Raw genomic sequence first — 13,717 nt, forward strand, 5'->3', positions numbered from 1 at the left:
TGGCTTCTTCTTGTCTCGTCTATTTTGCAACCGGTAGTGCGCATAAGGGTCCACTTTCACCAATACAAAGTGGCAGAAAACGCCCAAACAACCACTGAAAATCAGGTAAATTTCAACCTAAAACGTTCAAAACGCCCTCCAGAACCTTTCTCCAGGGCTACTCTTTGAATTTCAACGCCCTTTTCAAGATCTGGTGCACGGGTGTGTTCCACCCCATATCACTTCCTTCTGATCTATCCCAAACCCACATCGTCTATTCTACATTCCAGCGTCGCCATGACTGCTACGTCCATGCAGATGCACCGAGCGCCTGCCGCTGGCAAAGATACAACGCATTTGGCTCCACCCCGGGAAAATCTCACCAGGAAACGGTCCAACTCTCAATCTCAAGTGATCCCGGCTCCAGTACCTGTTCAGTCCAGAAGTCACGGCAGAACACTGTCAATCAATGGGAAACTGGGCCACCAGAAGAAGAACAAGGCTAATTTGGCTGTGCTGGATCGGCCCCAGGCTGAGTTTTACGTGACGTTGGTGCCTTTGAACGATACGTTCGTCAGGAAACATATCCATGTGCCATATTTCCCAGAGTCGTGTAAATTAGGCCGTCCTACGGGGACAAAGGTGAAACCGTCGGTTTCGAACGGGTACTTTGACTCGCGTGTGCTTTCAAGAAACCATGCTTGTCTTTTCGTCGAGCCTAAGCTGGGACAATTGATGATCCAGGATATGGGCTCCTCGAACGGTACCTACGTGAACCAGGAGAAAATCGCTTCGGAGCCCGTGGCCATCAAAATCGGTGACCGAATCAACCTCGGTTTCAATATCCAAGTGGAAACGAGCCATAAGCAGATCAGCGCCGTCGTGGAGGACGTTAATGTTGTTTCCAACACCCCATCCGTTCCTATTCTCGACGAGTTGCCCAAACTTACGCCTGAAGCTATCTCGAAACTCACCGGCTCGGAGAAACGACACCTAGACTTTATTCAGGACCTCTTTGAGCAGATGCTGGGTCGTAAGAAAGAGCCCGAGGAAGAGGAGGAAGACCCTTATACCGCTGGACTAAAAACGACCAAAGCCTTTGAACAAGGCATGTTCTCCGACGTTACTCCGTCCATGGAGGACGTCTTTTCTGCATCCACCGCCGACCCAGTAAGCAGTGGCATATTTGTGAACTCCCACCTTGTGAGGCCCCACGATCTAGAAAACACTTTGGATTCGTTGATTGTGAACTTGGCCAAGGTGAAGCAGCAAAACAGCTCTCTCAAGTCGCTTGAAGCGTTTTTGGGCAACTACCTGATTAAACTTAACGAATTGAACGATGGATATCTAAAAGATGAGGCCAAGAAACAAGAGGCTCGTTTCGATCATGAGCTTGATGCCCAGCTGACGAAGTACGAATCGCAGATTGAGGATCACAGGAAACAGATTGATGATAAGAGCAAAACTTTGAGTTTCCTAAAGGCAGAGGTGAAGAGATTGCAATACGAGAAGGCTGATCTTCGAACCGAGCTCGAGCAACAGAAAAACGTTGCTAAATCGAACGAGGAACGAAAGCTAAGTATTTCAAGCCAACAGGAGGACGATCTTCCTCGCCGGATTTCCATCGATATATCCTCATTCGACTTTGGCACCGGAAGGCTCGTCAAAGACTCCTCCTCGGGGTCCGAAGACGTCGATGAAATCTCTAACAGTTCAGATATAGGAAGCGAAGATTCCAATGGCATCAAGGGAGCAAAGCTACAAAGCAAACTCGATTCCCCAGAGGGAGCAGAAGTCAAGAACCCATTCAAGGGAGAACTATTCAACCAGGCCAACCAGTTCCGGTCCAAAGGAGTGGCTGTGGGCCTAGTGGTAATCCTTGCTGGATTTGTATACCAATCGTGCCACCGATGAAATTTGAAGGTCTTGCTTTGGCGAAACTTTGCATCGCCTGAAAAATCTGCTGATTTTTTGCAACCGTTATATATGCGCGATTCCTCCAAGGTGTTCGCGATCATAAGAAAAAAGTGTTGATCATACCACAATCTGCTTAATCTTCAACAGAAGTATGCTCCTTTCAAGAAGCCTGGCTTTGGCGAAAACCCAAAAGAGGAATTTCATCATTCCGACTGCTCTCACTGCATTGGGCTCGTTGATGTTCAACGAGAATAACAGGCTTGCTTCCAAGATGGAAAGAGGTGAGCTCCACTACGACGATCCTAATAAAGCGCTTAACAAGAGCAATCAGACAATGCTGGAGTATAAGTACTGGAAACGCCGCGAGCCAGAATATCCTGGGCACGTTCCGCTTTACAATTTCGAGAAGGCGCTTATGTTCCTCGGGTCGGCGTTAGGCTCTTATTTCCATCCCGAGAGAAACGAGAACATTGTCGCTTTGGGTGAGTCCACAGCCATCAGGCCTGTCTTGCGTCGTCTTCAAAGACAGATGTTGTCTGACCCTGTTGGTAGACAGATTTTGAAAGAGAGACCACGTATAACCAGCACATCGCTTGACCTCGACTACTTGCGGTCGTTGCCCGACAGCTCCATTGGCAAAACGTACATTAAATGGCTTGATCGTGAAGGTGTTTCTCCAGATACCCGAGTCCCTGTGCGTTACATTGACGATGAAGAGTTGGCATACATTTTCCAGAGGTACAGAGAGTGTCATGACTTCTACCATGCCATTACTGGGTTACCTATTATCATTGAGGGCGAGATTGCGGTCAAGGTGTTGGAATTCATGAACATGGGTATCCCCATGCCAGGATTGGGTGCTCTTTTCGCTCCGTTGAGGTTGAAGCCATCCCAAAAGGAGCGTTTATACAACATCTACTACCCATGGGCGATCAAGAGCGGACTCAACTCGACGCCTTTGATTAATGTCTACTGGGAAAACATCTTGGAAAAAGACATTAACGAGCTCCGCAGAGAGCTCGGGATCGAACAGCCTCCAGACTTGCGGAACTTGAGAAAGGAGTACTTTGCCAAGTTGAAGGCAGCCAAGAAGATATGAGCAGTTTCACGAAGATATGCATTTCACGACGAAAAGATACTACATGATTAAATATACATAACACCATGTTGTACGTTTAAGCGTAGCAGCCCAATCAATCAAGTTTTTACCTTATTTGCTCTGCCATTTTGTCTCACTTGCTTCTGACTCAATACCGCTTGACAGCTTAATGCATCGAAGCTTCGCTGCGAATGGCTGCGAAACAGCCTCACCACGCCAAACACAAGAAGCTTAATGAAAAGAAACTTTCCATATTGTCCACCGCCCTTCCTTATCCAGCCAAACAAACAACGGTCCTGGAAAATCCCACTTGTCAGATCTTGTCCCCTCAAAAAGCCCAGGTTGCTGTTTTGGCACATGCGGCTGACGTGCGAATATGGCTGTGCCAGTATTGCTTCACCACAAGAGACCAGACGGCAACCACTTCCACCATAATGTCGCTGCTTGTCTATAAATATTTTCTTCAAAAGGTATGTCATTGAAGGTGTTGTGTAATCTGTGTTTTGCTAACGGCAGACCGCTCTTGACCATGTGGTCGCAATGGGGCCTGAGGAGGACCCGTACCATGAGACCATTCCCGAGGAAGAGTTGCACTTTTACCAGCGTAAAGGCGCTAGGAGAAAGCGGAAACTTCCTGACTTTATTCCTAAGCATGACTTAAAGGTACTCAATTCGGTGAAACGTAAGGCGTACCGTTTGGACTTGCAGCTCAGCCTCTGTGGGATTCGTATTGGCTGGGCAGGCCTCATTGGTCTTATTCCAGGAATTGGCGATGTGATAGCGTTGTATTTCGCCTTACGAGTACTCAGAAAGGCCCAGCAGATCGAAGGAGGCTTGCCACCATGGTTACACCTGAAAATGATGGCCAACATAGCGTTTGACTTTGGCATTGGTCTTATACCCGTGGTGGGTGACTTTATCAACATCTTGTACAAGTGTAACCTGAGAAACTTTGTTTTGTTGGAGAAACATCTCGTGGAGAAGTACAGCAAGGAGCGACCGGTGGACCCGTCCAAGGCCCAGCCTCCTCCGCCTCCGCCTCGACAGTTGGAAGAAGTCTAGCTGATCTTGTCAAATTCAGTCTCAAGGTAAGCCACTCTGGTCTTGAAATCGTCCACAAACAGGTAAAGCTGGTCAAGCTTCATAAACAGAAGCTCCAAGTCGTCACACTGCTTTAGGAGTTTCTGTGCCTGGGCAATGTTCTCGTCCATATGAAGCTGGTCCTCAAAGTAGTCCTGCTCGATAAGCCTTTGTTTTGTTTCTACAGACTGGAACGTCGTCTCCAGAAGCGACTCTATATGGTCGTGGATCTTGTACATGAGGTAATCATAGCTGACGGCGAGGTCTTTGATGCGGAGGGGGTCGTCGTCTTCGGGCATCAACAGAGGGAGGAAGATGGAGTAGGAAGGTGGGTTTGGCTGATTCGCACTGGTATGGAGGAGGTGCCAGTAGACACTAGAATATAAAAGACAATTAAGAAGATGTAGCAGGGAAGGAGCTGTAGTTAGGGGTGGTCTTTGGATGTGCTTTGGAGGTGGTTTATGGGCCTGGTTTAGAATTTGGGTGTTTGGGGTGGCTCTGCTAGGAGTATATGGCAGCGTAGAGTAAGACGAAGTGAAGAACTGTAGAAGAGCTAATTTGGTGTAGAAGAAGGAAGAATGTCATATTAGTCATATTTTATGCTTTTAAAATAACCATATGTTTCAGATCAATTGGCTTTCTCGAGGACGGAAGATGGGGAATAAGGAGACTGAGACATGGAGACTACCAAGAGGATATGTTGTAGGAAGTGGTGGACTGGACTGGCCACAACAAGATGGATAATGATATTGTTATGCTAAGTGAGCTTATTTTCTCCTGTTGGTTTCCAATGGACTTTAGTGAGCCATTGTTGGTGGAAGTATCTTCTATGAATGCCCTAGTATTTCTCTACACTCACTTACCTCCTTCCTGGACCTCCAGATACAGCCATTGACTGCTGAAGTTTGGACACATAATACACTTGACGCTCATGAATCTCTTTCTAGTAGCCACACCCCAGTTTCCTTCCGTTTTCCTTGAATAAAAAGACCCATCTCTCTCGGAGCCGAGAATGGCTGCGAAAAGACATATAGCCAGCCGAAACAGCCCTGGAACTCTTCATTTCGGGCCAATTCGGGGTCGTAGCTTCTTTCATTCCTCGATATTCGTCGGTATCCAGTACCCTTTTCGGTACCTTCGACTTTGACAGAGAATAACCTTGCCATATAGCTCCTCCAGCCACCAGTACCAGCTCCCCAAAACCTCCTACTCCCTTTCACTTAATGAATTCCCTCTCTAATATTAAGCTTCTAAATTTGTAAAAATACCACCAGTAAGCAAATCTTTCCAATTGAGGCCCTGAAACGACGTTTACTCCCAGTTGACCTACAAAAGCACATTACGGTTAGGAGACCCCCTAAAGCCCAGAAACACCTCCACTTCCTCTTAACCAAACACCTCTCTTCTCCTCCAGCCCCCAAAGAACCCCTAATTATATTCCCACCCTCCTCTAAAACTTCCCTTCCCAAAACGCCCATACTCCCTTTCTCACCTTCCATTTTGCAACCATTCCGTAGATCTGCAAGATAAGCAGCAAGCACAGAAAACATAAAAGACCACCAAAAATCGAAAGCCACCAAAACCTCAAAACAATCACCACCATTCAAAACGTCTTCCCAGCCACCACCCTCTACACTTTCCCCCATCCATTTTCCTCCCTCCTTCACTAACTGTCTCTTGGCTAGTTGCTGGCAAACTGGGGCCTGCTGTGCACCCGTGCACCACTATCACCAGCACATCAGCACAGTATTAACCACCTCGTTCAATTCCACCAGACGCCATGGGTGAATCCTTTTCCCTTTCGAAGATCAATCCTAAGCTCTTAAGGCGGATCTGTACGTACCAATGCATCTGAATGCTTTTTTTTCGCTTTTAAACTAACCTTCCAGACCGGGCTTGTAGGCCTACATTGACGGAGCCCAACTTGGCTCTTAATCTTGAAATCTGTGACTATGTCAATGCCAAACAGGGCTCTACGCCTAGAGAAGCTGCTGTGGCTGTGGTGAAACTTATCAACCAGAGAGATCCACAGACTGCTGAGTTGGCGCTTGCGCTTTTGGACCACTTGGTCAAGAACTGTGGGTACCCATTCCAGCTCCAGATCTCTCGTAAGGAGTTCTTGAACGAATTGGTGAAGAAGTTCCCAGAAAGACCTACGTTGCGTTATTCTCGTGTCCAGCGTCTTATCTTGGCCCAGATTGAAGAGTGGTACCAGACCATTTGTAAGACTTCCAAGTATAAGAGCGACTTCGGCTACATCAGAGATATGCACCGTTTATTGGCCAACAAGGGGTATGTGTTCCCTGAGGTCAATGTTGAAGATGCCGCTGTTTTGAACCCATCCGATACGCTTAAGTCGTTGGACGATATCCAGAAAGAGGAGGCCGTGGTGCACAGCGCCAAGTTGCAAGAGTTGATCAGAAGAGGTAAGCCACAAGACTTGCAGGAGGCCAACCGTTTGATGAAGCTTATGGCTGGATTTAAAGACAATTCGGAGGAGAACAAGAAGAAGGTCACTGACGATGTGGCCCGTTTGAAGAGAAAGACCGAGATTTTTGCTGAAATGCTCAATTCCGTCGAAACTTCAGGCGCTGGCATTTCCAATGACAACGAGACCATTTCTGACCTTTATGGACAGATCAAGTCATCCCATCCAATCGTTACGAAGATTGTCGAGGAAGAGCACGACGACGAGAGCTACGTGCTGGAGCTCTTGGGCCTCAATGACTTTATCAACCAATTGTTGGAGAAATACCAGTTGTTGAAGACAGGCAACTCTGAACAGGCCGCCCAGATCAAGGTCAGCGGCGGTGCGCTGGGCGCTGCGGCCGCCAAGGAGTTGAACTTGATCGACTTTGACGACGACGAACCGCTTACTGGTGACAACACCGGTAAAGACCAGCAGGGTTACAACGACTTGCTCAGCGACTTGAGCAATTTGAACTTTGGCGGTGGTGGAGCCCCCTCGTCCACCGCTGGCGGTGTCAACCCCTTGGACCTTTATGGAGCTGGTGGCTCTATCTCTCTCGGCGCACCTTCTGCTCCTTCTCAGCCTGCTCCATCTATTGGCTCGAGTGCTTCCCAGCAATCATCGTCTCTGCAAGCACCTCAGAAGTCTGCTTTTGACTTTGACTTGCTCTCAGACTTTAAGTCTCCATCGCCAGAGCTCCAAAGCAACAATAACACATTCAACTCTGCTAGAGCCTCTCAGGTGCAAACCTCAGGCAAGCAGAATGCCCAATCGATTATTGAAGTGGATGGCTTCAAGGTCGAGGCTGAACCTCATAGCGACTCGTCGCCTACTTTCTACAAGGCTCGTTTGTACATGAGCAACACTCTGGACGTGACCAAATCGGACGTTTTGCTCTCGATTGCCGTGCCAAAGGGATGCAAGTTGGACTTGAAGCCACAAAGCGGGAACCTTATCTACGGCCACACCACAAGACACATTTCCCAGGATGTCACCATAGAAAACCCTGCAAACAAGGCGTTGAAGGTGAAGTGGAAGCTTCTGTACACTGCTGCTTCTAGAGCTCACGAGCAGACTGGCGTGAGCGTATTGACTGAATAATTAGACCCCATTGATTTAAAAGAGATAATGAAAGGCAGTTGAATACTGTTAAAACATCTTGATTGTAGAACTAAAAAAATATAACTGAAACATGTAACGAGGCTGAAAAAGTCTGGGGTACATCGCATAGTACGGCTAACGTGGCTTGTGGTTCACCTGCGGTTCCATTAAAACGGCAGTCAAGTCGGTGGCTTAATAGCACACAGACAAAGTAAAGAAGCACGGTAGTGCCAGATTGGCAAACTTTACGGTCATCCTTGACCCTTCCTCGAAAACGGCAACAAATCGGTCTCAAAATCCATATCCAATTCTCCTGTCTGAATCTGCAATCCATTCCTAGCAGATCCAGCACTAATTCCCATTGATCTGGCCAAGTTGAAGCCTCCAAATATCACGATACGATGTAGCTAGGCGAGACAATCCTATCATCTCTCTTAACACATCGCAGGAAGCTCCAGCAAGCCCAGATCCAATTCAACGAACTATAATTCTCCTGTGGCAGCTCGGGCAGAAAATACCCGGCAAACCCCAGATAAACGGCCTAACCGTCCAATTAAGCCACTTATTGTGGCTTCACGAAGCTATCATCAATCACTAAAACGGCTCCATCATCAGCATAATACACAGCCAACACGTCGATCCAGCGACCACCCAGCTCGACTCTGAATGAGTCGGTGGCAGCATCGTGGCGAATCACAACCCTCTTGTTATCAAGCAGAAGAAGCACAACCTCATCCTGAATGCTTGAAAAGTCACCTTCAAACTTAACCAAATGGGACTTTACGAAATCTTGAATATTGGCACTAGCATCGTTTTCATCCTCAACCTCCCTAGGGAACTCCCATGGCTTGTGACCGTCCAACTTACTGGCCAAAGCATGGTCAGTAGGAGCCACGATAACAGCAAACGGAGCACTGTGCAACTCGCCCAAAAGCGATTCCGAGTCTCTCAAGTACCCAGCAAAAACAGAAACGTCACGGACCTGCGTAAGCACGTTTTCCACCAAGGGGCCTTGCATGGCAGTAATAACATGCTGTGAACGCTTGATCTTCTCGTGGAAGAACGACTTAGGGTCAACCACTCTTCTGGCGTCTCTCTTGTCGTGGAAAAGAGCTTCTGGATCAACAACCCTTCTGGCGTCTCTCTTATCGTTTTCGACGTTTTCCTGGTCTTCCTGGAGGAGGTGGTTCAAGTTTTCAAGGTTGGCAACGTTTTTCCTCTTTTCGTTTTGAGGATGGTCCTGGTCGTACGCATTGAAGAGAGCATCCAAGTCGGCAATGTTTTTGGGTTCACGTTTTTGGGCTCTGTCTGTGGCGCTTACTGCAGATAAGGCCGTGGTGCAGAGTATCACGAACGTAGAGAACTTCATGATGGTGTTGGTGGAATGATTAGTTTCAGGAGAAGTTGTGAAGGTGGAGGGATGGCTTGTGTGCAGGAAACTTAAGATTAATGCAATGGGTGCAAAAAAGTAGAGGCTGGCTACTGCTACAATATAGTATATGATCTTATGGGGAGTATATTAAAGCGTGTTCGTACGACAAACAAGTGTTGGAAAGACCACGATCAGAAACGAAACATAAACAACGAAAGAAGAACAAAATATTAAGAGCCGTTGGAGTACAACGGTTTTTTAATGTCACATTGAATGCACGCAGTAATAATGAATGCTCTTCTAGCGCTCTTAGTACAAGGCAACACCAACACCGGTGAAGGCCAAAACGAAGGTGACCAAAGAGACCAAGGAGGTGGAAACGGTGACACCTGGGGCGCTGTTGCCGGAAGAAGAGGAGCCATTGGAGGAGTCAGAGCCAGAACCAGAACCGGAACCGGAGGAACCAGAGCCAGAGGAAGTGGACTGACCGTTGGAGTTACCGCTCTTGGAAGAAGAAGAAGAAACGGTAGAAGAAGCACCACGACAGTAGAACTTGTCACCCTTGACGTTACCCTTGGAGTTCAACTTGGTGAAAGAGTCACAAGACAAGTCACCAGTAGTAGACAAGTTGAAACCACCAGCAACTCTGTTCAATTCTGGGAAGGTTCCGTTGTCAAAGTCACCGTCAATGTTGACGGAACCGCCAATGGTCTCCAACTTGTCAAAGTAAGAGAAGGACTTCAAGTTCTCGTTGTCAATAATGTTCAAAGCACCGCCAATGGACTTCAACTTAGGGAAGTCAAACTCCTCCAAGTCATCGTTCTCGGTGATGGAAAGAGACTTACCAATGGACTCCAACTGCTTGAACTCGAAGCTCTCGAAAGTGTTCTTGGAGATGGAGAGAGAACCGTTAACGGTGGTCAAGTTAGCAGTGGAAAGAGAAGAAATCTTCTCGAAAACGACATTGTTAGCAGACTTCAACTGGTCCAAGGAAACCTCAACCTTGTCGGCGTTGTAGTTGATAGACAAGGTGTCGGTAACAGCCTGCAAAGCAGAGTCGATGGACTCAATGTCACCGTTGTTGTTAACGTCAAACACCTTCAATCTGAAGACGTTGATACCGTCCAAAGAGTGCAAACCAGTGTTGGCAATGGTGATGGACTCAGCAGAGGTGATACCAGAAGCCAAACCGGTCTTCTCCAAAGCTGGCAAAGAGTCAAAGTGCAAAGTACCAACGGTGGTCAATTGAGCCAAGTTGGCGGTAGCCAAGATAGTGGACTGGGCGAGGGACAACTCACCAGAAACCAACTGCAAGTCTGGGGCGTTAAAGACGGTAGCCTTGGTACCGTTGATCTTCAAGTCACCGTAGAACTCCTGGACACCAGTCAAGTCGATCTGGTCAATGTCAGATCCAGAGATGAAAACGTCACCGACAGCGGTAGCACAAGCCTGGACAGAACGAACCTGGCCGTTCTCGGTGGCGGTGAAGTCATCGAAGGAACAGGAGCTGGCGACAGAGGGAGTCGCAGTGGTCAATGTGGAGTCTAAAAGTTAGTATTTATTGTTTTAGTTTCCTAAACGGGATTGCGAGGGAGGGTTTGGGATTCTCGGCATGTATGATGGAAAAACTTTGTGTATGTCGTGTGTCGTGGAAATCAGGAAAAAACAGAGAAAAAAAAATACCGCACCATAAACAAACGAATGGCTATACCGGGAAAGCAGCGGCTTTCCTAGTCCAGAGTCTTGGAAGCAATTGTTCGTAAAAGGCAAGGCAAGGCAAACTGAGGCGAAAGGCTTTGTGGAAAAAGCCACCTGAGAACGGAAAGTTGCGGATCAACTGGCCCGGAAAAAAAAATAAGCAGAAAAAAAAAAAAAACCAACCCACAACCTCGAAACGCAACGTAATTAGGCGCAGGGACATGCTTGTGCGTCTCGCACAAACCTGTGGCCAAAACAAAACGCATCAATTACATCCGCATTAGGAAGGTGAGGAGCCGGATCTCAACGAGGCGGAACGTTAACCACCGAGGAGAAAAAATTGGGTGGAAACTGGAGGCTTGGAAGGTTGGAGATGGTGGATTAGGGGCTGAAAGGAGGGCTGAACGGGGCGGATGGAGGCGGAGGGAGGCGGATGGAGGCGGTTGGGGGCTGGATTTCTCGACACTAGACATGGAAAATGGACATTGAAATGGACTGGAACATGGATATCACATTTAGGGGAGACAAATCAACGAATTGAACATACTATTGGCAACAGCCAACCCGGTAACGGCGGCCACAGCAAACAAGGACTTGAATTGCATAGCGAAGGACAAGCAGAAAACGAGTTGAAAAGGTTCAAGAAGGAAAAACGAAAAGACAGAAAAGAAGAGGAATCGGCAGATCAGGAGCAGATGGATCGGTATTTATACTTGAGGAGCAGGAGGGGGTGTGGGACGAAGGTAAAAGAACGCAGCAAAAAAAAAAAAAAAAAAAAAAAAAAAATAATAATAGGCATGCAAATGCAAGTGCAAGTGGCTGCACGACCGGGCCATTTGGGGACGACAAAAAAGACACACTTCCGAGGGTGGCGGTAAGTATGTAAAGTGCCGATGCACGAGGCCCCGCTTACGCAGGTGAGCTCATTTCCGGGGGCTTGGCCGGGGGGAACCCGGGGGCCCCACCACCCTACCAACCTCTAATAACCAGAAACCCAGTCTATGCTATTCCGTTGATTCTATATAAACCTAGTATCTTTATCGATCTCCTTCAGCATGCCAAGCGTGAGATCCCCGGGTAATGTGCGGATCCTCGAACGGATCATTTGTGGTCCGGCAGCGCCAGAAGTTTCCAGTGCAGAAGTGTCTCAGGCAATGGAAACCGAAAATCCCATGCTGAAGGAGTCAAAATGTGAAATAAGCGAGCCCTAGGGATCAAGCAAAGTTAAACAGCGAGAAAAAATCCACAAAAAAAAATGGCCTTTTTCCCACGGTGATCCGGCCCTGATTAGTCGTTGTGCTTCTCTCTTCCTTTGTGGCCGAGAACCCACGCCCCTAACACTGTTTGGACCAAGTCTGGCGGCTAATTCGAAAAACGAGTGAAAAAAAAAACGAACGAAGGAGTTTTATTGGACTAGGTGTGGGACATGGAGATTTTTCGTCTTTTTTTCATGTGGCGCTGACAGTGTGAGAGGATGTAGTTCGTAGTGAGGAGGCGTCCATGGAGGCGCTCCATGGCTTAGTGGAGCCGTTCAGGGAAGTATTGGAGTGGTTGTAGAGAAGTGGTGGAAGGAAGAGGTTGTAAAGAAGTGGTGGAAGATTGTGGAGAGGAGTTCTGGAATGGGATGAGTAGTGAAGAGGTTGTGTAGGTGCAACGAAGAAGTGTTCAGCCGGGGATCGCTGTAAAAGATGAAAAAAAGGATGAAAATGTGAGAAGAAGGAAGAAGGAAGAAGGGAAGGTGGAAGGTGGAGGGGGAAAGTACTGTAGAAGAGAAGTCCATGGGAATACCACTACTGATGTCTACATTGGTAGTGTAAGAAGGATACTCTTCTATAGTAGAGGGAGAAGGACACTCTATCTATAGTAGAGGGCGTAGACAGAAACTTCCAAAAGACAAAAACCCAGACCATAGAAGGCAAGCCATGTAGATTCAGAGCATTACTTGGGCTCCAGCCAACGAATGTCCAAAAGCAGCCAACTACACATGCCCTCACTTCCACTTCCAACCTTCAACAACACTCAAAGTCCACTGGCGACTCAAAACCACAACTCAAAACCCACCCAACTTGGTTTAGTGATTCGGCTGCAAAGCCAGTTTAACCGACCTCTCCACCCCACCGCCCATAACAAACCACAAACCACAAACCACAAACCACAAACCAAAAACAGCCACAAAATCAAACATCCCTACTATTCCCCCAAAAGCCCCCAATTGCCCCAAATACCCCCAATTGCTTCTCCAGAAGCCTCTCAACCCGTCCCACCCCGTCCCATCTTCCTTCTAGCGAGTAGCTTATCCATCCCAATGGCTGCAAAACACTTTCTCTTTGACGCACCGTCTCAGTGCAATAAGCTTCTGTCAGATCTACAGATCCCACCTTCCTCTACCACATCTCCACTCTCTCTACCTTCTATCTTTAGCTGGCGATAAGACCCATAAGACCAAAGACCCTTCAAAGCCTTCTCTGATCTGAGCCCCATGTGGCTTCCTCTCCTTCCTCTTACTATCCTACCTTCTCTCTCCTCTCCTTCCCTTCCACCTCCTTTCTCTCCCTACCATCCATTGCTTGCTTCCTTCCTCTTCCCCCTTCTTTCCCTATCACTGTTCCATACTACTCCACAAAATCACACTACAAAGTGCAAAAGCACCACCTTCCCGTCCCACACCGGCCATTTCACCCAAGGCAACGCTGCTTATCTCCATGACGCTTCGTGGGGTCCTTTTCTGTAGATTGGCTGCGCCTTCATTCTGTTAGAAGGGACTGTTTTGCGCAAAATTCCTCTTCCATCAACAGCCAGCCGCCCTGTCCTACAACTGCCGAGAAACCGCAACCAAAGAGAAAAGGGGTGGTGAAACAAACCCAGGGCGAAAAAAGAGTATGATCTGCGGCTCGACGGGGTTCCATGGGATATCTGGGGAAGAGAGTGGTTCTGGTTTAATTTTTTCTGAGTGGTTTGGTCGTCTGGTGATGGGAGGCTTCTTATGAAGGCTTGTAGTTTT

General features: G+C 47.8%; 5 protein-coding genes across 5 annotated transcripts; 3 read left to right on the plus strand and 2 right to left on the minus strand. All coding sequences in view use genetic code 12, as the record gives it.

The window, feature by feature from the left end:
* Positions 1–276: 276 nt before the first annotated feature.
* Positions 277–2,995, plus strand: COQ4 (ubiquinone biosynthesis protein; the record flags this gene model as incomplete). The annotated part of the gene is made up of 2 exons (XM_025485016.1): positions 277–1,851; positions 2,090–2,995. 2 exons carry the CDS (start codon positions 277–279, stop codon positions 2,993–2,995), a joined length of 2,481 nt encoding a protein of 826 aa, XP_025339947.1.
* A 540-nt stretch (positions 2,996–3,535) lies between these two features.
* On the plus strand, positions 3,536–4,057 carry CXQ85_001302 (uncharacterized protein; the record flags this gene model as incomplete). The annotated part of the gene is made up of 1 exon (XM_025485017.1): positions 3,536–4,057. The coding sequence occupies one exon, from the start codon at positions 3,536–3,538 to the stop codon at positions 4,055–4,057; it is 522 nt and encodes a 173-aa protein (XP_025339948.1).
* A 1,798-nt stretch (positions 4,058–5,855) lies between these two features.
* On the plus strand, positions 5,856–7,646 carry GGA2 (phosphatidylinositol 4-phosphate-binding protein; the record flags this gene model as incomplete). Its single annotated transcript, XM_025485018.1, has 2 exons — positions 5,856–5,914; positions 5,978–7,646. 2 exons carry the CDS (start codon positions 5,856–5,858, stop codon positions 7,644–7,646), a joined length of 1,728 nt encoding a protein of 575 aa, XP_025339949.1.
* A 562-nt stretch (positions 7,647–8,208) lies between these two features.
* On the minus strand, positions 8,209–9,015 carry CXQ85_001304 (uncharacterized protein; the record flags this gene model as incomplete). Its single annotated transcript, XM_025485019.1, has 1 exon — positions 8,209–9,015. The coding sequence occupies one exon, from the start codon at positions 9,013–9,015 to the stop codon at positions 8,209–8,211; it is 807 nt and encodes a 268-aa protein (XP_025339950.1).
* A 312-nt stretch (positions 9,016–9,327) lies between these two features.
* Positions 9,328–11,321, minus strand: ECM33 (Ecm33p; the record flags this gene model as incomplete). The annotated part of the gene is made up of 2 exons (XM_025485020.1): positions 9,328–10,562; positions 11,264–11,321. The coding sequence occupies 2 exons, from the start codon at positions 11,319–11,321 to the stop codon at positions 9,328–9,330; spliced, it is 1,293 nt and encodes a 430-aa protein (XP_025339951.1).
* Between the last annotated feature and the right edge of the window lie 2,396 nt (positions 11,322–13,717).

The sequence above is a fragment of the Candidozyma haemuli genome, assembly GCF_002926055.2.
Source record: "Candidozyma haemuli strain B11899 chromosome Unknown B_2014730914, whole genome shotgun sequence".
Classification (NCBI taxonomy): Eukaryota; Fungi; Ascomycota; class Pichiomycetes; order Serinales; family Metschnikowiaceae; genus Candidozyma; species Candidozyma haemuli.